At 30.7% G+C, this 27,739-nt stretch overlaps 2 protein-coding genes across 3 annotated transcripts in view; one reads left to right on the forward strand and one right to left on the reverse strand.

Annotated features, from left to right (window-relative positions):
• The window catches only part of LOC142324933 (uncharacterized), a 34,122-nt gene extending 24,236 nt beyond the window's left edge, over nt 1–9,886 (forward strand). For both annotated transcript variants that reach the window (XM_075366077.1, XM_075366078.1), the window contains 2 exons: nt 4,702–5,023; nt 8,947–9,886. In XM_075366077.1, coding sequence (XP_075222192.1) covers nt 4,702–5,023; nt 8,947–9,792 — 1,168 coding nt within the window. In that variant the 3' untranslated portion in view covers nt 9,793–9,886. The remainder of the gene's footprint in view (nt 1–4,701; nt 5,024–8,946) is intronic.
• An 897-nt stretch (nt 9,887–10,783) lies between these two features.
• The window catches only part of GluProRS (Glutamyl-prolyl-tRNA synthetase), a 65,488-nt gene continuing 48,532 nt past the window's right edge, over nt 10,784–27,739 (reverse strand). The window contains exons 14-15 of the mRNA XM_075366076.1: nt 18,378–18,464; nt 10,784–13,608 (exon numbers count right to left, since the gene is read on the reverse strand). Of these exons, the coding sequence (XP_075222191.1) occupies nt 10,930–13,608; nt 18,378–18,464 (2,766 nt within the window). The 3' untranslated portion in view covers nt 10,784–10,929. The remainder of the gene's footprint in view (nt 13,609–18,377; nt 18,465–27,739) is intronic.

The raw sequence follows: 27,739 nt of genomic DNA on the forward strand, positions 1-27,739 counted from the left end.
CAGAGCTGAAACAGAAAGGAGAGCTGAACAAGTATGGTGGATACGGCAGCAATTCATGCAATTTGGCCACAATGATTCCGGATGAGTGAGCTGGTGCATTGTGATGAAACATCACCTTTTTCTTTGCAAAGTGGGGCCATGTCTGTTTCAATGTCTTGTTGAATTGGTCTAATAATTCACTGTAGTACTGCCCCATGTGGAATTCGCTTAAAGAGGTCCAAACACTGCTTTGAAGTTGACAACTGTATCTGCTTGTTGTCTGAAGTAAGCAATTGCAGCACCCATCGGGGCAACAGCTTTCTCATTCTTAATTTATCATTTAAAATATTTATTGTCATTCTGTATGACACACCTGTGACCTCTGCTACTTCATGCACTTTCATTTGGCAATCAGCAAAAATCATGTCGTGAACCTTTTCAACAATTTCCTTAGTAACACATCTGCTGGGCGAACTGGGTAGGTGCTCCTCATCAAAAACAGATGTATGACCACATATAAATTCATTAAACCATTATCTCACAGTTGTCATAGATGGTGAAGAGTCCCTATAGACATAAAAAAAATTCACTTTTATCTCTTCACAAGTTTTTCCATTTAAAAATAAAAAGCGAATTATGGATCGATATTGTTCTTTTTCCATTGTATCGAAAAACACCAAATACGTTTAATACAAATGGCTGTCAAATAAAAACTGACCTATGAATCAGCTGAAATTTTGTATGGCATTCATCGTTTGATGGATGCTAGTATACTGTAGTAATGCCAACTTTTCTCAGCAACACCACCTGCCTTCAAACACAGGTACTACTTATTGATCCACCCCCATATGTAGCAAGAAGTCAGTTACAATCCACTACCATTCTACTCATAAACTGAGCTTTCTAGACTGCAACAAGTAGTAATTTGAGTAGGAATGGTCCACTCACAGCCATATAAAGTTATTCATTTTACTATAAATCAAAATTTAATGATTTAGCTTTTTAAATTAAAATAAAAAGAAATGAAAGACTATCCATGATGCACTATAAGATTTCAGAGTATTTTTAAGGACATGTAAATATATGGTAATGTTAATTTTTTTACTGACTAAAAAGAGTTTTTTACTGACACTCAAATGAGTATAATGAGCTATAGTTCTGTATATATAGAATTACTTCCACGTGTAAGAAAGAATTGATATAAAACAAAAAATACATACTTGGATGTTATTAAAAAGTTGTATAATGCATAGAAAAGTTAAAATGAAATGTTGAAAAAACTACGTGTTTTAATGTGGTGGTATATAAGTTTTTTGTTTACAATTTTTTGATTATGATATTTTTTTGTGTAGGTTTCATTGGCCTCTATAGTTACCAGTTAATAATAAATAGCAGGATTAGTAAAATTGTTTAGCTTTGAGAGTCTAGTAAAATTAATTAAGTATGGCTTGGCCATTGGCATTTTACCTTATTTCATGCCATTCAATTTCTAAAGGATGCTGCTTTCTGAGATTTCCCTGGGTCAGATTTCCATATTATTACCAGACATAACTATGTTGCTTACTGAAAATAATAAAAATAACCCATATTTACTATAATAAATACCTCCTTTAATGTACAAGTTTAAATTACAACTACTAACAATTTATCAGTTTAATCGCAGTAAGCTTCTAGAATTACTTTGGAAATAATATTGATTATATGACAGTAAAAAAAAATTACTCACCCTGTAAGTCAAGCACTGAAAAAAATAATTCTGGCCACTATATATTCTGAATGTGTGCTGTGTTCTTCATCAGTTTCAATTTACCCTAGAAGATCGTGGCACACCTGCACCCTGCTGTTTTTCTGTTCAACTGTGAGTTTTTTTGGGACCAATTTTACACAAAATATTTTCATATCCAATTCATTTATCAAAATTTGACTGTGGTATGGTTCAAATTCAATTGTTCTGCAACCATTCTGACAGTTAATTGCCGATTGTACCATATCAAGTCTGATTCAGTCAACATTATCGTCACTTTTTGATGTTAACGTTCCAAAGCGTGGATTGTCTGCAACTGATTCCCGGCCATCTGAAAGTGTTAAACCACCTAAAAACTGTTTTAGTTTTTAGATGCTTGTGACAGAGCATCATCTCCATACGCACACTTTTCAATTTTGAAAAAGTTTCAGAAGCATTCTCACTTTGTTTAACACAAAACTTGATTGCACAACATTGATCATAATTAGTATCATTCATTTTTTTAACACTTTAATACAACAAAAACTCATTTCATGAAAAGTTTGTTTACATCTCATGTGGCAACAATAGGCTAAAAATATTAATACGTAATACAGATCAGCTGATATAATTATGTTTACTAGTAACTTTACAATGTTGCCACTTTGGCTGCCAAAAAAAAAAATAGTTTCATTACTTTATTTATTACAGACATCTTATAATAGGTTGGTTGTATTCAGTTGTTGAAACATTTTCTTAACGTAAAATCTGAAGCTATGCTAGTTGTTTTTTGAGAAGAAAAAAACCCACAATAAATCAGTTATTTTGATGGTACTTTTAAAAAAATCAATAATTAATGTTGTGATTATTGCATAGGAAAGTGGGGTACTTTACGAGGTCTGTTCAAGAAATACGTAGACTGTTTGCATTGCTTCGGTACAGTCAAATCTGCTTGGTGTTGCCATGTTCATAGAGATCAGCTGATTAAATCACAGTTTTTTGAATGTAAATATCATTATTGGTTGCTTAGGTACGTGGTTGTTTGTGAAGTGTGTTTTTTCGTTTGGCAGATTTTAGTAAGAGTGACTTGAACGAGTAAAGAGTTGCCATGAAATTTTGTGTTAAACTTGGAAAATCTGCGAGTGAAACTCATGATATGCTCAAGATGGCGATGTTGCTATGAAGCAACAAGCGGCATGGATCCTTTAAACATGGTTGTCAGTCGATTGAAGATGAGCATCCTGGAAGTCCTTCCACATCAACTGACGACTCACACGTAGACAAATCAACTTCCTGATTTGGGCAAATTGACATCTGACAATCAGAGAGCTTACTGAAGAGTGTGGGATATCAGTTGGATCATGTTATGAGATTTTAACTGAAAAATTGAATATGCACCACTGGTTTTTTCATCACGACAACGCTCCAGCCCATTCAGCTCTCAGTATTCATGACTTTTTGGCCAAACACTCGATCACTATTCTTCCCCCACCCTACTCACCTGACCTTGCTCCTTGTGACTTCTTCTTTTTTCCCAAACTCAAAAGACCTTTGAAAGGAAGGAGATTTGAGATTATTTCTGAGATTGAGGCAAATTTGATGAAGGAACTGAAGAACATCACAAAAGAAGCATTCCAGGACTGTTTCTAAAAGTGGAAACACCGTTGGGATAAGTGCGTGCATCGGGGAGGAGAGTACTTTGAAGAGGACCCAGACAAGTAACTTCTAAATAAAGTACATTTTGTTTTATGACATTAGTCTACGTATTTTTTGAACAGACCTCATTCTGTATCATTTCATGTCAGCCAATTTCAGACCTGCTTGTGATATTACAAATTGAATTAAATGTGTATCCACTATATATTCAGTATTCAGAGCAGTATATGAATTGGTTTCATCCATACATATATATATTTGTTGCTGTTTGCACAAAAGGTAAACTTTACTGTTGGTTTAAAGCTTGTATTTGATTACATTGGGAAGAATAGGATTCGTTTTTAAGCATTTTCCAGGACAATTGAAATGAAAAATCATTAAATTTGCCACTTTGCCAAAGTCAAATTTAGAATCAGAATCAAAATGGTAGCACCAGAAGGTATTTATTATTGATATCCTATCAAATTTGCATGCAACTACAGTATCACTTAGGTTAGGTTAGTGTTAGTGTGTGATTGCTTCATGAGGGAATGGGAGGTTAAATCCAAACAACTGCATTTTATGAATTTGTATAATTTCTACAAAGATTTTCACTACAGAATCGTATGTATATGCAGTAGTTTTTGTATAAATTGCAATGAAAAAGTGACGTGATTATCTGGTACAATGTACAAAAGGTACGTGCTTTAAAATTTACAATATTATATACTACATATTTTATAGCACGATAAAAGTTATTGTTTAAAAATGAAAGCAACAGTCATTTTTTGGTTAGGATAAGGCAGTATTGAGTTTGGGATATGGAATTTTGTAGTGTTGGAAAAATGCCATGGCTGATTGGGTTTCAAACCAGAGACCTTTCAGGTGTAAGGTTGAGACATTATCACTCTGGGTTGTGGTAATGTTATTATAACTGTATAATTTATAATGAAACCTCCATTTTTAGTCATATTCTGCTCAGTAATAATTAACCCTTTTAAATTACCATCATATAAGCACTGCCAATTCATAGATATTATTTACAAAAAAAAAGTATAAATCTTAATTATCTTGCTGAAACATGTGCTTATGTAGAAAACAAAAAAAAAAATAATTCTAAAGAGTATGGCCTAAAGGTTCTTAGTGAGGAAGTAACATATGCAATAGTAACTAACTGAATGACCAAAAAATTACTTAGTTGCACAACATTTGTGTAGATAATTGTTGACAAGTTTCAAAATCTTGTTAAAAATGCTTTCTTTATTTTTTCAAAAAATAACTGGTTACTTTAAATTGTATATTATGTGTAGATGATGTTTTTAAATGTAATGTTATGCATATTAAATTGAGAAATTTTTTTTTAGCTCCAAACTGAAAATTCATATGGCAAGACACTCTTCAAAAAAAGACGTTTTTTGTTGTGCTGAGTGTCATAAACCATTCTTTTCAAAAGATTCACTCAAACAGCATCAGGAAAAACATCTGACAGAACCAGTTGCTTTTTGTTTAATTTGTGGGAGTGGATTTTATCGTGCTAGCCGTTTACCTGGTCATCTAAGAGATGTGCATTGGACCACTGTTAATAAAGAGGCAAATGAACAGTTTCCGTGTCTCGTTTGTAATGTTATGCTAGAAGATAACGACAGTCTGGCACAACATATGTTATTCCATTCTGAGGATGATAAAGTGAGTAGTCTGCTAATTTATCATTTACTTTTTAGATTCATCTTAGGATTTTATGCCCTGAGACAATTACCTATAATTATGTTTACATCATTCAGTGCCTCTATTTCCTTCAGAGCTAGGATATTTTATCCTTTATACTTCTCACATTTGATATTAAACTTTCTTTTGTAAGTATATAACCTGATAGTTTCTTCTGTGAATTGAATTGCAAAGTGTTTCATTTCTTGTTCATCCTTCGCAAGTGATTTATTTATTGCCAAATTTCATTCTTATTTATGCTTTACTGGAATGAACAAACTCTGAGGTACACAGACCTATTTCATTTCAAAGATAGCAGTTCACAGAGAATGGTAAGTTGAAAAAGAGTGATCATGATTAATTTACTAGTAAGTGCAGCAAGTTCCAGTTGCACTGCACATAGGTCACCTGGGAAATATCAGTAGGTTGTCAGTTTTAACCAGTAAAAATCAATTTCAGGATTACATATACTCAATACAACACACTGCCGAGTAATATGAGGGTGAATCAAATATAAATTGTAATTTTTTTTTATAAATTTATTGATTAATAATGGCGCAAACAAAAAATAGTCAGGGGACAAATCTGGACTGTGGCATGGTTTCACCAATGCATTTTTTTAATTTACTCCTTGTTAAAATTGCGCTGTGCGGCCTGGCCTGGTGTTGTCATGGAAAAGGATGACATTTCTGATGGGCATAACCTGTCTTTTCTTGACTAGCAGCTGGCAAACGTAAACCACATTTACTGTTCATTGATTGTGAAGAAAATCAATGAGTAAAACTCCCATTATATCAAAAAAATCATTGCAAGAACTTTTCCGGCTGACAAACTGGTTTTGACCTTCACTGGGCAGTTCTCATTTTTCCTTCGCCATGTTTGTCTCCAGAGTGTAATGATGGACCCACGTCTCATCACATGTGATGATGTGCCTCAAAAAATCACCCCTTGTCGATCGATTCAGAAGTCTTTTACTGATCTCAAACCTTACCTGTTTTTGATTTTCAGTCAACAACTTCGGAAGCTATCAAGCACTAATTTTTCTAAAGCCAAGATCATCAGTGATAATGGATTGAACTCTCCTAGCTGATACCCACTTCTGATGCGATTTCTTTCAACAGAAAACTGGCGATCACCTTCGATAAGCTCTCTGACGACATAAATGTTGTCAGCTGCGATACTTGACTTGACCTTAGGTGTCAATCATGACTTTCGTTTTCTACACTTTCTTTCCCACCTTTAAATTGTCTGGTTTACATATACACTCATTTCTGGGATATTGTAGCATCCCCAATCTGTATTTTTAAACAAGTTAAAATTTCCACAGGTTTAACACCTTCACCAGGTTAAAAACTTTATGATTATACATTGTGCAACAGACGATGGTCAAAACTGTCAACTTCTTTATTTTTTTTTTAACCTCCAGGACCACTGTTAGGTATTGCTTCAGAGAATGAGATGAATGATTCTCCAGATGAAAGGCAGAGATGCTACCCTTCTAACTATCAGATTGGGCGGGATAAAGTTTACCATCCTATCCAGGACCCCACAATGATTATTATTTACATAGAAAAATTAGGTTCTTTTTAATTCAAGCTGTTTACATTCTGTGTGTTTGTGATCAGATGTGTTACTTGATTTTTCTTTAATTTTACACCAAGGTTGCTTACTAAATAGGCTGAATGAATATTACTATATGAACAATTCTTTTGAAATCAACAAAGCACACAAGCATGCATTTCACTTATGACTGAAATGTGAGCTTTTTTTGGTGTGGGTGACCCCTTCGAACACCAGTGTGAAATTTGATGTTTTGAATCGATCATACGGGAAGAACCAACTATCACCAATGATAACACAGTCCAATAATTCAGTTGATTTGTACTTGTATCAGCAGATCAGCTGCCACATTTTTCCATGCTTCTTGTTGTTGCTCTGAGATTTTTCAGGACCATTTTTGCATGCCCAGATCTTCTGTTATTATTTGATGAAGTTCACCTCTTCTGTAATCATTCTAATAGATAATCTTCAACTGGATCATACGATTTCACATAAATCATCTGGCATTGTTAATGTCTATCCATGAGGTTGATGGTTGTCCACTGCAGTCAATATTTGTTCTGCTTTCACAAAACATTTTATGCCAATGAAAAACTTGAGCTCTCGACATAACTTCATCTCCAAAAGCCTTTTGAAGCATACTGTAGGTTGTTGTCCCATTCTCAGAGTTTAACTAAAACGAAATGGCATACCATGGCACAATATTTTGCATTTCAATTTCTGTGGCGAGAGACCAAAACATGTGTTCACTTATACCACTCAAGACTGAGAGATTATATGGATATGCTGCTTGGACTACAGTGGGAAAGAGTCAAAGATGGGAGTGTGTGTCTATTAAGGCTGCAGGGTTGACAAATTTTGCTCATAAAAATTGGTCTTTATTTTATTGTTGCACCTTGTATTTTCAGCTTTCCAATTTTAATTACTGGAAGTCCCTTTTAGATTATTTATAACTTTATTATCTTCCCTTCTGTCAAGATATGCTCCAGAAAATGTTTATAGTCTTTGTGATTATAATTCAATACATTTTTTTGTATAACTACTAGACTTTTTACTATTCTGAAAACATTCTTGCTTGTTTAACAATAAAATTTCCACTAAAAGTTCAAAGTTATGTTGTGATGGGATTGACCACATTTCCAGTTTTCTCCTCCTATATTGACCTTTTATATTGGCCATGCACATAAATGCTTATCTTTGCCGTACTATTTTTACCAGCAGCAATGCACATTTATCTATAAAGTAACAATTAAGGAAATAATTCCTTCTGATAGTAAAACAAAATATAAATTTTGTTAAAAACCTGTTTAAAATAAATTTTTATATTTAAAAATGTTACTATATAATTATCATCTAATCTAGAAACATGTTTTGAAATAAAATCTGCAGTTATAGTTTTATCATATGGGAATGTTTTAATTGGCAAAATACTACTATTCAAAATTTTATTTGTGAAAAAAATTCTAGAATGAGATTTGTTTTTTTTTTTAATTCATGAGTGAATTAGTTAAAAATTTTAACTAAATTTTTAAATAATTTAATAAATTCATAGGTCAGTTAAAAGATTGTTACAGATAGAATTCTGCAGAATCCAAGTTTCCATGTAAAGTTTTATTCTATTTCTTCCATACATTATAAAAATATTTTTAAAACTAACTTTAATATAAAATAATTTGCGTTTTACCAACTGTAATGTTTTGAGATTTTTAATAATATCATTGATTTATAATGATTATTTCTGGTGCCATTTTTATTTCATGTTTAATTGATGACAATTTTTGCATACATTGCTTTAATATCTTCAAATATATTTGTTCCATATCACCAATCCAAATCAACTAAAATGCAGGTGACATTCAACTCTACTAGTGACATGGTTTCTCCATTTACATAGGATTTGCTTTGTATTAAGCATCGTTCCTGATAGAGCAAGCACTCAAAACTAGTTGCTACTGTTATCTCAGGTGTTTTACATGTATCAAAGCTGTAAAAAAACTGAGACTGATAGTGTAACGCAACAAATTTATGTACTTTCTTTTATAAATCAACATATTTATACTGCTTCAACTCTGTAGGGAAAATGTAACATTGTGAAACTAAAGGCATTTTTAGTTGTTTCTATCTTTATTTTGTTTTAATATATTTAAACATTTTCTCTGTTTTTTTTAATAATTGTGTTAAGGTCAGTTCTAAACAAAACAAATTATAAAACAATTATTTTTGAATCTTACCTTCTCCTAAAGCGCACTGGTTTTATGTAAATAAATAATCTTATTCTTAATCCTGGATAAGGTAGTAGTAGTTCTTACATTTTAATTCAGGAATGTTACTTCAATTTTTTTCAGGTAAAAGAAATAGTTTATGGTGGAGATGAAGGAAGGTTTAAATGTATGGATTGTGAAAAATTTGTGCAAACAAAAAAGGATTATGCGTTGCATAAATTTTTTATTCACGAAGAAGAACCTTTTAAGTGTTACATTGATGTTTGTGGTTGTAAGTTTTGGAGTAAAGCCGCACTAGATGTACATGAAATGGATGTTCACAATAGACATATGCATGTGTGCCTTAGATGCAATGAACGATTTCACACTCTTAAAAAGAAACGAATCCATATGCAAAAATTTCATTCTGATGAAATATCTAAGTCTTATGATTGTAAAATTTGTAATAAATCTTTCCGTACCGCCTACACTTTAGACAGACATAGTGTTGTGCATTCAAATAATAAACTTTATACTTGTGATAGGTGTGGCAGATTGTTCAGTTTACCACAGATATTGGCCAAACATCTTTTATGGCATAAAAGACAAGAGGGAAGTTGTGATGCAAGTGATGATGAAGAAGGAGTAGAGTATGATGGAGATGTAATTGATGATGAAATAAGGGAGCTGGAAGAGGAGGAAGATGAAGAACAACAGCAAGAGGAAGAGGTCGAGTTAGAATTAGTTGAAGGTGACTGTGAAAGTGAAGAAGTAAATAAGCAACAGGAGGAGCAATCAAATTTAGTCATAGAAGAAGTGTTGAGTGTATCCACTATATTTAGGTGTCCTGGATGTAATATTGTTTTTAAAACTAAATGTCAACTCGCAACACATTTTAAAGAAAGCCATCTTAAACATAGTGAAGGAGGAATCAATTATGAACCCAATGAAGTACTTCAATTGTCTATGGTTGAGTCTGATATGTATTAACTCTCATTTATCATGTACAGTTTTTTATTATTATTATTATTATTGCAATTATTGTCATCATTGAATTAAATTTTATTTTCTTAAGTTTTTTGAAGACTAGAGTTTCTTTTTTGATGGTATTGTTTGAAAAAGTTACCTTTTTTATGATTGCAAAGTATAAAATATGCATGAGTATTATTAATGTTTGTTCCTGTATTAAAAGTTTTAAATTTTAGTTAAAATGCTTAACAAACAGTCTACTATGATTGTTATTACTTGATTTCATGTTGACTGATTGTGCTAGAATAAATAATCTAAGGACAAATTAATTTCAAAATTATTTTTGTTCCAACTTAAAACAGGATTACATTTCTTTCTTTCATATGTCATACAAAAAAATTTATTTTGTGCACGTTTTGAATTTAAAGCTATCTAACATTTAATAGACTGTGTCTGTGGCTAGTTACTTAATAATTAATGAAAATAAGATTAGGAATATGAGAAAAAATAACTAAATTTGAAATGTTGGACACTGATGCTTATAAACAGATTAAAAATATTATTGCTACTTGCAATGTACTAATTGCAATGTACTAAGTAGAATATTCTAGTGAAACTAATTCATCCACACAACCAAATAAACTGAGATTCAACCATTTTGAAAAATATCCACTTGATATTAGATAAAACTTTTTAATCTTTTAAAAAGTTTTAAAAGATTATAAAACTTTTCATTATATTAGTTAAAGTAATTTTCCCAGTTATAATTTGATAAATTACAATCGTACAATAGATTACAATGTGCAGGCATAAAAGAATGTCCAGCGAGGTATATACAGATTTTCTCCCATATTTATCACATGAGATATATTAAAATGATATTTCTGAACAAATTGTACAAGCTGTTCTTACAATCCTGACATAAATTTTGTTGTCGATAACAAAAAGTTATTCAAAAAGCAAAGGGTAACTTACATAAATGGAAAAAATTAAATTAAGTTCCACTGATATATATACTTTCTCAAGATATATTTTTCACAACTGTACAGTAACCCCAGAAACAATACTGTTAATAACAAAAGTAGATTTTACACATTTTAAAGTATTGGAACACAGATTCATTAATAAGAAAAAAATGTATGTTAACACATTTATTCATTAATAGCTTCTTCCAAATAGAGTATAAGCAGTGGGCTTATTTGTACAAGCTGGATGTATACATTTATCATCAGGCTTGATTTTTTGAGGCTGATTAAATGGTATGCATAAACTTTTAGCACCCATTGATGGAGCACCGACTTCAACGTTGTCATCACGTGAGCTATCTTGTTTTATCCTATCTTCACAAGGTATATCACCACAAAATGGAGATAACAAAATGCATTTATCATCCAATTTTTTAATGAATTCAGACCAGTTAGAAGTTTTGACGATGTGAGATTCTAAATCAACAGTTGCTTTTTTCAACAAAGAATCATGGATATTTTGGAGTAATGTTTTCACTTGATGCACAACATCTTTAGTTTGAGCAGATGTTTTATCTCCAGTATCTCTTCTGATAAGCATTACTCTTTCATTAGCAATATCTTTTGGCCCTAATTCTAATCTGATAGGCACACCTTTTAATTCCCAATGATTGAATTTCCAACCGGGTGAATAGTTATCTCTGTAATCACCATAAACCCTGATACCAGCTGTTGATAAAGTTGTTTCAATTTCTTTACAAGAATTTATCAGTGAAGTTTTATCTTGTTCAGATAGAGATACTGTTATACCACAAGGCACTATTACGACCTGATATTGAGCTACACGTGGTGGCAGAACCAATCCCTGATTGTCTGCATGTACCATTATCATAACACCGATTGTACGAGTTGTTATACCCCAAGAATTTTGGTACACATATTTTTTTTCTTGTGTATCAGGATCATCATAGACTATTTCAAAAATTTTTGAAAAATTTTGCCCGAGAAAATGTGAAGTTGCACCTTGAATAGCTCTACCGCTAGCAGATATAAAAGCTTCCACAGTCGTCGTAAAATTGCCACCAGCAAACTTTTCTTTTTCTGTTTTACGGCCTTTTATGACAGGAATTGCTAATAAATTGGTGTATACATTTTCATACATATCTAATGCTTTATATACTTCTTCTTGTGCTTCTTCTGCAGTAGCAAATGCAGTATGGCCTTCCTGCCAAAGAAATTCTCGAGTACGAAGAAATGGTTGGGGATGTTTAAATTCCCACCTCACAACATTATTCCACTGATTCAGTTTAATAGGCAAATCTCTATAAGACTGCAACCACTTTGCATAAGCTGGATACATGACAGTTTCACTCGTGGGACGAATAGCAATTGGTTCTGCTAAGTCGGTGTCACCAGATTTAGTGACCCAAGCAACCTCTGGTGAAAAATCAGCTATGTGAGTTTTTTCTTTTTCAAGAACAGATTTTGATACAAATATCGGGAAATAACAGTTGGATACACCTAACTTTTTAATTTCTTTATCTAAATAATCTCTAATCGCATCCCAAATAGCAAATGACCACGGTCTTAGAATGTAACAACCGCTGACATCATAATATTCAATCAATTCTCCTTTAGTAATAACCTGTGAGTACCAATCTGCCAAATCTTCCTCCTTTTTTGCTTCCATACCGAGGCGAGTTTGTTTTTTTACATTAGTTTGAGATGGCAGTGGTTTATCAGCTTTTGCTGGAGATGGTTTTGCTGCAGCAGGAGCCTTGCTCTTATTTGTAACGACCTGTCTAGGAGGAGCTCCAGGATTTTGCCATTCTTTACCAGTCATATTCTTATACTGTGATTTCAATTTCAACAGTTCACTGACTTCAGCCTGGACGATGTTTTTATCGGCTCCATCAGCTTTTAGTTTTCTAATTTTTTCACCAACTTCAGATATTCTGGCTGATAACACAGCAACTGCAGCAGAATCTGCAGTCTGTGGATCTTGTTTCTGTTGTGGATTCCATTCACGACCTGTTGAATTTTTATACTCTTCTTTCAATTTCAATAAAGTTTTAACTTCATCATCTATTATACTTTTTGCAGCTTTATTTGACTTTAATTGCCGTACTTTATCACCTTGCTGCGTTATTTTATCAGACAAAACATTCACATCACCAGCACCACTACCTGTCACACTTGCTTGTTTTTGTTGCTGTGGTTGCTGTTGGGGTTTCCATTCCTCACCTGTTAATGCTTTATAATCTGCCTTTAGTTGTAACAGTACTTTAACTTCCACATCTATCTTCTGTTTCTCAGCTTTATTGCCTTTAAGTTTTCGAACAACATCACCTTGCTGTGTAATTTTATTATTTAATTCAGATACTGATAAATTAGTTTTATCACTTTTATTTGACTCAGTAGCTTGATTTTTATTCATATTTGGTTTCCAATCTTGTCCAGTAATTTTTTTAAATTCAACTTTTAATTCCAGTAATATTTTAACTTCATTATCTATAACACTTTTATTTGCTTTTTCTGCTTTTAACTGACGCACTTTGTCTCCTTGGACAATTATTTTATTATTAATTTCATTTGAATCTGTGACTGAAATCCCTGTGCCTTTTGTATCTGTATTCTTAATAGTAGCCGGAATTTTATTTGGTGACCAATCTACTCCAGTTTTATTTTTATATTGTTCTTTTAATCCTAGTAATACCTTAACTTCATTTGCTAATAGTTCTTTATCAACTTTATCAGCTTTCAATTTTCTAATTTTATCACCCTGTGTAGAGATCTCAATGCTCAACAAATTAGCATCTTCATTCTCAATCACACTCTGATTCAGATCTGGTACCTCAATGTTTACTGCCTTCTGTAACAAAATCATATTACTTAATTTCAACATATCAGTGTTAAATATAGTAAAATTAACTTGCTTATAAGTCTTTAACTTAAGAAATCTGGTAAAATTAGGCAAATAATGAAAACAATCATTTTATCATCATATATTCCTTTCATTCCTCCCATATATTTTTTCCCCCAATTACTGCATTTAGTGATGCTGAAAAACAGAATAACACTGGGAGTGAATTCCTTAATAAAAATTTTGAAAATTAATACATCCAAATTTTTTTTTTCATTGAATATCTTAATAAACATGTATCTGCATTTTATTAAATTTAAATATTCTTAACATACAAATTTCTATCAATAAAATGTAAAAAGACAGACAGATGGAAAATGAACATTTTTTTTAGAAATATGTTTATTGGAACTTTTTAACTTTAGTTTATATAAGAAACTGAGTTAAAAATTTCCCAAGATATTTCAGGTAGTTTATATTTTAGATTGGTAGAGCAGTATTAATATTTTTTAATATATCCTGCAGTAACCCAATAATTAATTATTGATCTGCCATACAAACCACATCTTTTACATGCAACTATTGATCTGGTTGATTTATACTGTATGTATCAGGTTTTTCTTGAAATTAGGTGAAATAAATATAATAGAAAAAAAGAAAGGAAAGTCATGAAAAAATCCTAGGATCAATAAAAAATAGATTAAAACTAAATACAAATTCAGGAATAATAAGGATCTTTATAAAAAATACAATAAAACTGACAAAATATCATATTTTATCAGAAAAAGAAGAGCCAAATTCTCCTATCATCTTATGAAAATATTTCATAAGAAGCTATAAAACAAATCTTTAACCACATTAAACAAAAACTGAGAAAAAATGGAAATCAATAGATTTCATTGATTCAAAAATACCTAAAAGTAAAAAACCCCTGAAGAAACAGTACAAGATAAAATTTTCAGAAAACTGCTACAAGATTTCAAATGTTTCCAAGAGAAGAAAAGAAGAAAGCAATATCCAGTCAGAAGAGAGAAGACAAAAACAAAGCGAAAGGGTGAAAAACTATGGAAGACCAAGATAAAACTACCCGGAAGAAAAATAAGTGGGTGCAAAATGTTGCTTTACATGGTCCTCAGCTGAAAAAATAACAATAAGAAATACTTGGGAACTATTTTATACAATATATAAAATCTTCCAATATATATATTTTTGAATTGATGTATTAAGTATCACAGAAAAAAGGTACTGGATTGGCGGGCAGGGTCACAGCAGAAATTTCTATAGCCTCAGGATACTGTTAAGCAGTCAGCTTAGTGGAATTTTTGTCCTTGTCATAGAAAAAATTGTGCTTTTATTTAACATAAAATTACTTAATATAAGTATAAATTTGAAATATTTTTTCAAAGTTTGAACATTTCTTACTTTGATATTTTATTTAATAATTTTTCTTGTTTATAGTCTTGTTACCTCTGTAATACAGTTATAAATTAAATTGCTGCTTTATTTCCCATTAATATATTTATACTTATAGAATAGGCTTACAATAAATGTTGTTTATACTTTTCTAGAAAAACCTGTAATGAGGATTACTGTTCTGAGTCTTTTTTGAACAGTCTAGTTTTAAATGTAATAAATATCAGTACTAAAAAGTTAAGTTATATAGAAAAAGTAAAAATAAAGGGTATGGTTTCTTTGAACTCTTAGCTAATATGTACATAATTACAAATAAAAGGAAATATTTAATAAATAAATAAAATTATTTTTCCATTTTAAATTTTATACTTTGTTTAAAAAAAAAAAAAATTAAGGAATTGTCACAATCACTTGTGACAAATATTACTGCTACTCTGAAATATGGCTTAATATTACAGTTTAACTGTAGTATTAAGAAAGAGTTCTGGGACTTTTTGTACCCAGTGCTTTAATTACGAGGGTTATTTTTTTTAAGGTCCGATCGGTCACGAAATTAAAACCATAGTGAAAATAAAAAATTTTTTATTTGTAACAGGTACTTACATTGTTACGCTATTTCTGTAATAGTCGCCACTTTGATTTAGACATTTGACGCAGCGTGGTACCAACTTTCCAATACCCTAGTCATAGAATGGAGCCGCCTGTGTTTTCAGCCATGTTTCTACGCTGGTCTGCAGCTCGATGTCTTTGCCAAAATGTTGTCCTCCTAGCCAGCGTTTCATGTGAGCAAAGAGGTGAAAATCAGATAGAGCCAAGTCTGGGCTATATGGTGGGTGATCAAACACTTCCCAACAAAATGCTGCAGGAGCTTCTTTGTTACAGCTGCAGTGTGCGGCCAAGCATTGTCATGGAGAAAGACAATGCCTGATGACAACATTCCTCTCCGCTTATTCTGAATTGCCCTTCGTAAACGTCATGCAGTGTGAGGCTGCAGTGATGGTCGTGCCACCTTCCATGAATTCCACCAAGAGAACTCCATTCCGGTCCCAGAACACAGTAGCCATACACTTTCTGTTGGAGAAAGTTCGCTTGAACTATTTTGTTTTACTGGGAGAATGAGAATGTATCCACTGTTTGGATTGTTCTTGTGTTTCGAAATGGACCATGTCTCGTCCCCTGTGACAAGTTTGTTCAAAAAATCTTCTCCTTCATTGTGGTAGTGCTCGAGAAACGCTAGGGAGACATCCATTCTCATTGTTTTGTGATGGTCGGACAGCATCTTGGGAACCCATCTTGCACACAGTTTGCAGTACTGAAGTCTGGCACTCACAATGATGTACAGAGCTGACCTTGAAATTTCAGGAAATGAATCGCTCAATACAGAATTTGTGAACCGATGATTTTCTCAAATTGCCTCATCCACTCGCTCAAGGAGATCATCGGTTGACACTCGCTTCCTTCCCTGACCGCCTGCATCATGAACATCTGTACGTCCTGCTTTAAAGTTCCTGCACCATTGTCGCACTTTGCTGTCACTCATTGACGTTTCACCGTACACAATACTTATTCGTCTATAAATTTCAGTTGCATTACACCCCTCAGCCTGAAGAAATCGAAATACCACATGCACTTCACACTTGGCGGGAGATGCTATTGTTGTAGACATGTTTACATGCTAGCTGCGTTTTCAGAACTAAACGAAGTGACGCGGCGTGATTGAAGGCCATACTAGAGATGCTGCGCAACACATATGCGCAAAGGTTCATCTGATTTTTGCGCGGGTTTTATTTCGTGACCGATCGGACCTTGAAAAAAAATAACCCTCGTACATGAACCACTAACAACCTTAAATTCAAGAATTGAAATCAATGCATAAAATAAGATGACAACTGAGACAACAAAGATAGTATTTTACAAAAAGAAACTGTAACAAAGATGTAAATTGCAGGTTTAAGCCAACTGATAAGATAGTTATCTTATTGTTATAACACTGGAACACTTTGTGTAAATTGGAGTGAAGATTGTAAGAGATGTATTGGAATAAGTGCAATCATGGCAGTCTGGTAAATATTGAGTTTACAATAACCTGTTCAAAAAAAATAATAATTCTGTTGTAAACATTTTTTCACAATCATTTTAACTTAGATTAAAAAACATATTCCTAATAGGGATAGAGTAATGCTATGAATAAATAATTTTAGAAATACACCTTCTACGTAAATAAATAATTTGTATGTCAAGGATAGTAACACTGAAGCAATAAGGTAACCAAAACACATTCTTCACATCAGTCCGCCACAAAAAAAATTTCTGCACAAGGAATTTTTAAATCAAAGTATAAAAATTTTATTCATAAAATGATGGTTGAAAAGAGGCAAAATGCCAAAGATAATGTTATTGTTCTTTAGTTATAAATCTTATTCTCACATTTCAAGAAATATAATCAAAGTTTTCCTTAAAGGTCTGACATCAACCCACAGGAAAGTCAAAGCATGCACATGCTATTCGGTGTGTGGTTTCAAAATCACAGGCCTGTACTTCTTCAAGGATTCTTTTATGGTATGGTAACTATGCTACTTTATACAACTGAAACTCAACAGATTGGTTCCAACAGCATAACCATATGCTGCAGGAGGTTCCATGGATATTTTTGTTGGGCATCTTATTAAGTGTGACATTGTGCCCTATATGGTCATCTGATTCTGCAGTTTGCAATCTTTTTTCCTTGGGGTTTGTAATGATTTTGTTCAAAAGGTAAACAATTTGAAACATTGAAATTGCAGTCACAAAGGAATTATCGGTTAACTAATGGGAAACATCAGAGGGAGGCTAAATTAGGAAAAAAAACAGATAATAGTTTTTAACCAGTGAATAATTAATTCTAAGTGAAATTTAATTACTGTATAAAATGACAAGTTACAAGTAAAACTATAATGACTTAATTTTACTCCTTTTTTGTAGTCATAACAGATTTTTCTGTCAAACTGGTAATAAGCAAATAAAGAAGCTGTGGTGAGGGTGAATAAGAAAATTACCATGAGAAAAAATAATTGTAGGTTCTTGCTGGGTAGAGGGTTTAAGAATATTATCAGCAGGATCTAAAAAGTTAACAAAAAGACAGACAAATTAAGATAGTAATCAAATGGTTGTCATATCAATCCTTAAAGAAGAAGAATTTATCTATAATGCTTGTTATTAAGCTCATTTATATTTATTTTCATAATATCCAAATAAATGCAACAGTACTCTATATAATTGTACAGAATGTTCTTTATATTAAAAATTGCTATTTTCTATAATAATAAAAATAATTTATCTTTGTAAAAGAAAAATTCTATCCTTACCAATAAAAGTAATTGACTTACGTTTGAAACTTTATTGGCTTCCTGTTTTTGTATTTTACCACTCTGTATAGGATTACTGACATTCTTTTCAATTACTGGTGAAGATTTCTAAAACAAAATATGAGATTATTATTTAATAGTAAAATTAATCATTTACTTATACATACAAGATCTTTTCACAGAGTTTCCAAATATTTTAAATAGCACACAGACAAGAAATTGTGGTATTTCGCAGTAGATGATGTGTTGTGGTGTCATTCATGACTAATCCACTATCAGTTGCATTATCCTTCAATATTTATCATCGAGCTACAACTAATTAATTGTTTGTTTGTTATATTGTTTTGCAGCATTCAAAAGTTTGTTGATTTTCATGAGCAGTGAAACAACTTAATGGTGATCAATGTATGAATTGTAACAAACATGTCTACTATAGTCATCTCATAAAGCAAATTAAAAATACCTATCAAGAAAAAACATAACTTATGAATGAATGGGGTTAAAAGTTCATTAGAGAATTCAAAAGTTGTTTATTGAATCATAACAATTATAAACTGATAGTAATATTCCCTCCCCAATATCTACTATGAAAGCTGAGATTTTCAAAATTCTTTACTTGCACTAGTAGATTATTCAAAAAGTATTTTTAATCCAAAATAATGAGAACTTAAAACATATGGTAATCTTACATGAAAATGTATAGTAGCTGTAAATGTAGCTTTATATGATGATCTAGGGGTTTTTTGATAATTATTTTTGAACTGTTCATTTGCGGAGCCAACAGTTGTTTAAGAGCATGATTAAATGTAAAACTTTACAACCTTATTTGAAATTACTTTATCACTAGTATAGATAATCAATAATTTTTTAAAAATGTCAACAATGAATATGACAATATTAAAAAAATTATACATTTTCAAAAATATAAACATAAATTTACAAATCAGGAAAATCATTATGAAAGTGATTGATTATTATCTTAAACTGGTAACATTAATAAGTTAAAAAAATGGTTAAAAGTAAATGGTTTTCCATAAATTACTCCCATTTTAATTTAATAATACATATATATTACTTTGATGACATTACCTTTATTTCAATAAAAAGTAAAAATTTATGATTAAGTGTGGAACCCAGTATCTAATAAATGGTCTCATATTCTGTTACAAATGTAAGTACTATGAAGGAGGTTCTGCATCATGTTATCACATAACTGCAGTTTTAACAACTTGAATACTCTGCTTGAAATGTATTGGACGTAGATTACTGGCAGACTTGTTTCATCTCAAAATCCACACAGAAGAAAGTCAAGAGGAGTTCGATATGACAAACTAGGCGCCCAATTGATATTTCTGTTTTATGAGGTTATCCACCTTGGGAATTTCTTATACAATAATCCATCATTCTGTCAGCTTAAGTGGCTTGTAGCGCCATTTTACTTTAAAAAAAACATCAGTCAAATCCATTTCATCTGATGTAGGCCATATGAAGTCAATCGTGCCGAACCGCTGGCCCAAACCTTTAATTGTAAATGGGAGATATTACTTGACAATTATTCTATGAATTTTTTGGAGACCCAAACATGGAAGTTATGTTTATTCAAAACCCATTTAATTGGAAATTGGTCTCATGGTATTTATCAGTTATCTGTACATCATGCATTTTTTTGTTCCAAAGGGTTCAAACTGTAGTTAGTTAATTCTTAGATGGCACCACTGAAACGTTATACTGAGATAGGAAAATAAATAAATAAAATTATAAATATAATCTAACCACCAAACTTAACCTATGCTTGCTAACTTTGACTAATGAGCATAGGTTAAGTTTGGTTAGATAATATTTATTTATTTTCTTATTTCAATATAGTGTCTCAGTGGCGCCATCTAAGAACTAACTACATGGTGGGCAGATAACTGATAAGTACCGGTCTCATTTTCTTAAAAAAAAAATCAGTTTCAATCTTTATTTCCAATATCCAATCAATGAATGCACAACATTGAGCATAGTCTTATGGCTTCAATTATTGCATCAGCTGCACCTTGTAACCATGTAGTAAAAAGGTTTTAATAAAATGCAACGTAGGCAGTCTTTGAGGACAAACTGTTACGAATATCTTGACAAATCTGAGCAGACCTGTCAATATCTTGACAGAGCTTATTTCTAATTTAGCAATTAATTCTACAATTATATACTAGATGGTAGTACATTATAATAGACTAGACCAAAAACATAATAATATTTACTGACTGTCTCTGAAATGTTCACCATATTTGTAGTGAATTTTCACAATTTTTTTATGTTGGAGAATATACAGTTTCCATGGTTGATTTGTACTGCTTTTGAATTAAATTGCACTGTTTTTACTTAAAACTGCTAATAAATAATATCTGCATGTTTGATTATTGAACAATACTGTGGAATTCAAAATGACACCTCTTAATTGTTAGTATAGTAAATTCTTACTGTTCTAATGGCTATGAATAGAACAGTTTTTGTTAATGACAATTGTTATGTAATAAAATTTTTATTTTTATATTGATAATTTAGATATAAATAGTTATAACATTGCATAAAAAAAAGTAACCCTTCTGTCCTGGAGGTTTTATTATTACTCTTAAAATTGAATACTACTGAAGCAGAGGAAGTATGTTTAAGTATTAATCTTTTTTTTTTTGCAAGATGAAGCAGATTATAAAATAAATTGTTTATCTGAAAATAGAAAACAGTGCACTGTCAATGCTCTTTTAATATACTAAAACTATTTCTAATATATTAAAACTATTTCTTTTAATATACTAAAACTGATCACAACTTGTTCCTGTCTCTTGCCCTATTCTTAAGCTTAACGCAAATGTAAATAACTGTATGACCTAAAAACAAATTTTTAAATATGGTTTGTTTTACAAAGATCCTTACAGTATTTAAATGTAGTAATTTGATTAATACAACTTTTTGCAATTCAAAGATGTTTATAAAATACATTTGTACATGTTTACAAATACATTTTTATTATCATGAAAAAAATGATCAATAGTATTAATTTTTTTTTTTAATTTGAAATATCTACAGCAGTAACAAAGATTTTTCTTACAATGATTTAATGAAAATAAACAATAAAGATGTAATGTTATTTTTTTTGTTCTACAATGGAAACAATAGTATAAAATAATTAGTTTGCTTCTATATTTATCTTATATTTTGTCATTTTCTGGAAATCTAATGTGCTATAATTTTAAATACAAATAATCATCAGATGTACAGAAGGTGTCTCCCATGCTTCTATCCTCTTGTTTTTTGGCTGCTGTAAATTCACTTTTACTCCACATTTTAATTAAGTTTTTTAAACAAAATTGTAAATACAGCAGCGCAATAGAGAACAAGTCAATATGTGACTAATTTTATTTACTGAATTTAAAATTAATTAAATTTGTTGAATTTAAATAAATTAAAAAAAACTTATTTAATTGATGAATAAAAATATTAAAGACGTTCAAATAAAATTAACATAAAAATTGATATTAATAAAATCAAAATGTAATTAAACTAGCAATTGTACTGTTAACTTAATTTAGCGCATAGTTCTAAGAATTACAACTAAATGATGTGCTTACATTTTTTAACAAAGAAAATGCTATAAATTAATGTAAATGATTTCATTTGATTATCATAAAGTACAAGATACTTAAGTTGAAGTACTGTTAGTATGCTAGATTATAAACATTCTGGTTTAAATCCTGGAATAATCTAATTTGTTCAAGAATGCGATTTTGAGCCCAGAAATGACAAAAGGGAAAGAGCTTATCTTGAATAAGGCAAAACGATCGGAAAGTATTTTAATTACTTAAGGGGCATTTAATTATGTGGAAAAACATCCTTTGAGTAAAATTTTGAAACTGTGCACCCATAAGGTCTTTATCTCCCCGTCTATTTGATCAATTGTGACCAAAATCAAATGGCATCTATGTCCCATATAAAGAAATCTTCATGCCAAATTTTATCCAAATTAGTCCATCCAGATTATCAAGCAAAAACCAGGCCAGCATTCATTTGTATATACATACATCCTTTTGGAATTCTTAAATGTTAAAAGATTTTTGTAGAAAGTATCATGAAACATAAAGATATGCAAAAATTTAAGACATCAACATTTGACCTGATAAGCACACTTTCTCTTATATGGTACTAGCAGGTACCTTTGGCTTTGCACATATACTTTTGACGCTCATGTGTTTGATCTTCACTCTCTGGAGCTCTGGGTGCTGCTTTAAGTTCAGCTTGCGGATTTTTTGTAGCCCATATATTTCTCTTTAGAAGATTCACTGGTGCAGTATTACTTGCCAGATGAAGAAATTTAAACATTTAACAAACAAATTTTTCAAAATTGCATAATTTCTTCATTTTTTTAAAATTAGCGTACAATATTACGGTTTATGTAGACTGATATCATAAGGGCTACAAAAAATCAGTTTGTATCTATAAAAAAATATTCATCGGTACAGTAGTTTTTGGATTATTAAGTAACAAACTTTCAGTTTTATACATTAATATGATACTGTTAGCTGTATAATATTAATAAGAGGTGTAATTGCGAACAGTAATTTTTTTCTCCAAATTTAACCAACTGTACTTGGCATTCAAAAGCACTTTTCTAAAGATTGATTTGAAAGAAATTTATTTCTGAATGTCTTCATTTACCTTTTGTATGCTAATTCCCAAGTATGTTTTAACAATCAAAATGACCTTCTAGTTATAGATTTTAAGTAAAATTTTTATAAATGGTTTTTAATAGTTTTAAATTTATATTAACAGCTTAGCATATCATCATCTTTGCATTTTATATTAAATGGGTTTTATCATTAGAGTAAATATTCATATTATAATAGAATGCTAAGCATTTTAAACAATATACAATAATTATATTACTGCTGTACTATCAATGACTCACTAAAAATACATTTATTATCTGGTGCCGCTTCTAATCTTTAGATAACTTCTAAATATCTTATCTATAAAGAATACTAATCTGATAACCGCAATATTAAAATCACCATTTTAATCTCGGCTATATAACGTATATTCCATAAAACTGTTTTTTACAAAAATAATTCATTTTTAATTTTAGATTTCACATTTAAAAAAACTTTTAACTAAATCGCGGTTATATTTTCTACAGAATATATACGTGTACGCGTACACCTACAGCTAGCCTTTAATAAAAAAAAGTTAACATCCCACCCCGCAAAAATTCGGTAGTGAAAATAACATCTTAATGCGCAAAGAAAAAATAAATTTATAATGCAATAAAAAATTTTTAAACACTGCCTGAAAATACACTTACATGGTTATTTTTCTTTTACATAAAATAACATAGAACGAAGTAATAGAAAAAAATTAAGGGGAGGGAAAGAACACAATGTACAATATTTAAACACATTTACAGTAAATACAAATTAAAACTACATTGATTTTCAAATAAATCTGTAACATCTAGTTAATTTAATTGTAGTAAAATAAATAAAATTTACTGAAAAACTACCGCTGTCCGATAAATACAATAATCAATAGAAATATTACACATCTAACCTAGTAAATAGTTTTTAGAATAGGTACGCCAAACACAACTGGACACATCTTACCACGTGTGTGTAACCTTACTAGGCCACGTTCCCTTAAACTGTCATGTTTTTCTTAGTCAAATAACTGTACAAAGCATATCACCGCAGAGTGAAAGCGCAGCGTGAACATACCTCCCACCCGTTGTACTAAAAGTAAAAGTGAATGGACACTAAGTGGGGATAAAAGTCCACGTGTTAAAATTATTACTCAGAAATTTCTAAACTGTTTATTAGTAATTACTATTAAATTACAATCGTTACCGAGAACTTATTAGAACAATGAACGCAATAAATTAATGTGCCGGAAATTAAATAAAACTTCCAACGGAGATAAAAATTTGTTTCTAAAAAAAAATTCATACTTAATGATTAAAGTAGCATTTTCAATGAGAAGTGAATCTTGAGAACGGGCGAGACTAAAAAATTGAGACTTATTTGTTGGGCCCATGTTTCGTAAAACTAAAAATTTGACGTAAAGCCGCACGGGACGAGGCACAATGGTTCGGTATACTACTCCTATTCTACATGAATTTACCACACAACGGCGATTGGAACGTACTTGACCCTGACACAAAACTATTTTGTCAACTCTTGAAGAAAAGAAGTAAGCTATCTAGGGACTTAAAAAGTATTATAAAAAACTTCTGTAATAATAGGTACCAAAAACTGTATTAACAACACCATGTCAACACACTTTATCCAATATCTCAGATAACAGATATTGTGGGGAAGATATCGCATCTTCATAAAAAAAAGCATTTCTATGGAAGGGTATAAAATTTAATGTTTTAAGATATGGTAGATTCGTTTAAAACTCTATGATGCTTCAAACAAATAATCTTGTTTCAGGTTTTGTGAGTTGACACCCAACGTAAGGTCTTCGTAATAGCAGTAAAAACATAACGCAAAACTTAACGGGGATAAATTTTCGTCTATTTCACAAAAGAATTACCTACAATCATGAAATGTTCTGATGTATGCAATATAACAACTAATTCTAGTACACTTGTTAAAAAATTGGAAGCGGCAATGGGGAAATGCGGGGTGCTGTATCTTTATATTTTTAAGCCTATGAAAATTTTACTAAAGCTAATTAATTTTTTTATAGTTTGTATCGTATAAAATACAAAAATATCCATATACTTAAATTATATATACACAAGTGTGTAGGTTAATTAATACAGAGCATCCAAAATGTCACTTGGCAAGTAGATATATTTTTTCACTTTTAAAAATTAGGGTTATAATTTTGAGATTAAATAAATTCTACATGCATATTTAAAATAACGAATAAAACATTATTTTTTAATTGAAACTGTATTTAAAATTTCAATTTTAAACTGAAATTAATATTTATTTATTTTTAATAATTAATAAATAATATTTTATTATATGTTTTAAATACATAAAATTTATTTAATTCTGTTTTTTGTTTACATAAACAATAAATGTTATTGTTTATTACTTGTTAATAATTAGTATAAATTGAAATGCATTTTGTAAACATTAGTTATAATGTTTATAACGATAATAAGATGATTTAATGACCTTAAAAAAATGAGCACGACTACAAAATGATAAAAAAAAGATAAATGGCACTAAAGATAAAATGTAAATATATTATAAATAAACTGGAAGTAGAATCTTTTGGCAATTTTATAAAACAACATATTTTTTGACAAAGAGGAAGCAGAATCAAGTAAAATTAATAATAATCTAATAAAATCAAATTTTATTTAACATAATCATAAATAACATATAATAATTGTGTGATTTTTTACTTCCTTGTACGAAGTAAAGGAAATATTGTGATCGCGAAACAGATTTCAGGTTTTCAGATTTCAACGGAAATACCTATTTTGACCAACCCTGAATCCATTTTGACACTAGTCTCGGCATGACATCTGCACATACGTATGTATCTCGCAAAAAACAATTAGCTGCAGGATGTTGATATTTTGGATTTAGAACTGTTGTAACATCTAGTTGTGCACCTCCCCTTTTGATTGTAATTGACTGAACCAAAGTGTCCAAAAACGCCCAAAATCCAAAAAAAATATGAATTTTGGACTTTTTCATAACTGCATTTAGCCCTCATTGAGAGCTTTTCAATATCATAAGTGGTGCATATTTTCATTGGTTCTGAGTTACAGCCCAATAAAATTTTAATTAATAAAATATTTGATCTTACAAGGGTAAGGCACATCGGTTTGAATCAGACTTCATCTTCTTTTTTTAACTTTTTTTTTTAATTTAAATAAATCGATTTATTAATAATTATTAACCTCTGATTGTAAAAAAAAAATTAAGATAAATAGTTCAATAATAACAATAAAAAAAATTATATGTGTATATGTAATTTAATAGGTGTACAAGGAAGTCATATGGTGTCCACATCAGATTTTCTTTTCCTAATGTACATGTTACAATCTGTTTAACTAGTAAACAATAAGCAATCCCCCACAGCCCAATGAGATGAGGATGATGTGTATGACTTGTAAATGTGTGTAGTCTTGTATAAACTCAGGCCAACCTTGCCTGAGATGTGAGGTTAATTGAATCCCAACCACCAAAGTACACCAGTATCCACTGTCTATTCAAATACTTAAAAAAGCAACTAACATTTACTAAGATTTGTACCTCAGAACCTTTGACTTCAAAGATCAGCTGTTAAACAACTGGTTTTTGAAGAGTTAACTACTAGACCAGCCCAAAGTGCTAACTGAGTGAATTTAAAAAAAAAATCTTTGGTCTACAAAGAATAACTATTTTTGAATGACATCAATCCAGTTAATTATTTCTAATTGAAAATTTCAAAAAACATTCTAACACATGTTGTAGTTTTTTGTTATGAGCGATACTATAAATCTCTAAAAAAATGGCAAAAACTAACAATATTAATCAGAACATCATTTTATTAAAAATCTTTATTTAACATGAAATAATATTTTATTCAATTATATAAGCATATGTTAGATCATGAAAGCTATTATCATTCTGTGCTTAAAGAGAAGGTGTCAGTGATCAACACAAATAAGGTGGATATTGTTTCATCATTAGAAGAAAATACCTCACAATTCCCGAATTAATGTCTACTGCTACTGTATCATTGCCAGTATAACCCAATTGAGCTAATTTCAATGCAGATAAAAGATGAGGTGGCAGCCTTAAACAGTACATTTCAAATAAATGTGATGTAAAAACATTACTGGAAGATGCCATAACCTATGCAACACTGGAGAAAAAGTGTTAGATACACAGAATATATAGTAGAAGTTTTTCATAAAGAAGGATTGTGATGCATTGTAAAACTTACAGACGATGACAGTGATGAAAATACAACAAATTTATCAGGTGATGAAGACACATAATTTCAGGTGATATTGACTTTCAGATTATAACTTATTTAGATTTTGTGCAAAATTTTATAAATTTTTCAAGTCCATATTTAAATTGATAATAAAGTAGTTCAATAGTGCTGGCTTACTGTTACTATGGAAATCTTGCAAGTGGTTGACTTGTCCTGTTGCCCTGTTTGACCAACTGGACATGTGGAACAATTCAGTTTATATATATATATATATATGTAATTAATTGCGATGGTATTTATTTAGGATCCTTTAGAACTAGATTTCTTGAACTTTACAGAAATTACAAAAATTATAAATTAGGTTTATTTAATGCCATCTAATAAACAATCTATTTCTGATATAAAACAAATTTAGAAATATTAAAAATTAATAAAGAAGACATAAGATTAAATATATT

Source organism: Lycorma delicatula, chromosome 5, assembly GCF_047948215.1.
Source record: "Lycorma delicatula isolate Av1 chromosome 5, ASM4794821v1, whole genome shotgun sequence".
Classification (NCBI taxonomy): domain Eukaryota; kingdom Metazoa; phylum Arthropoda; class Insecta; order Hemiptera; family Fulgoridae; genus Lycorma; species Lycorma delicatula.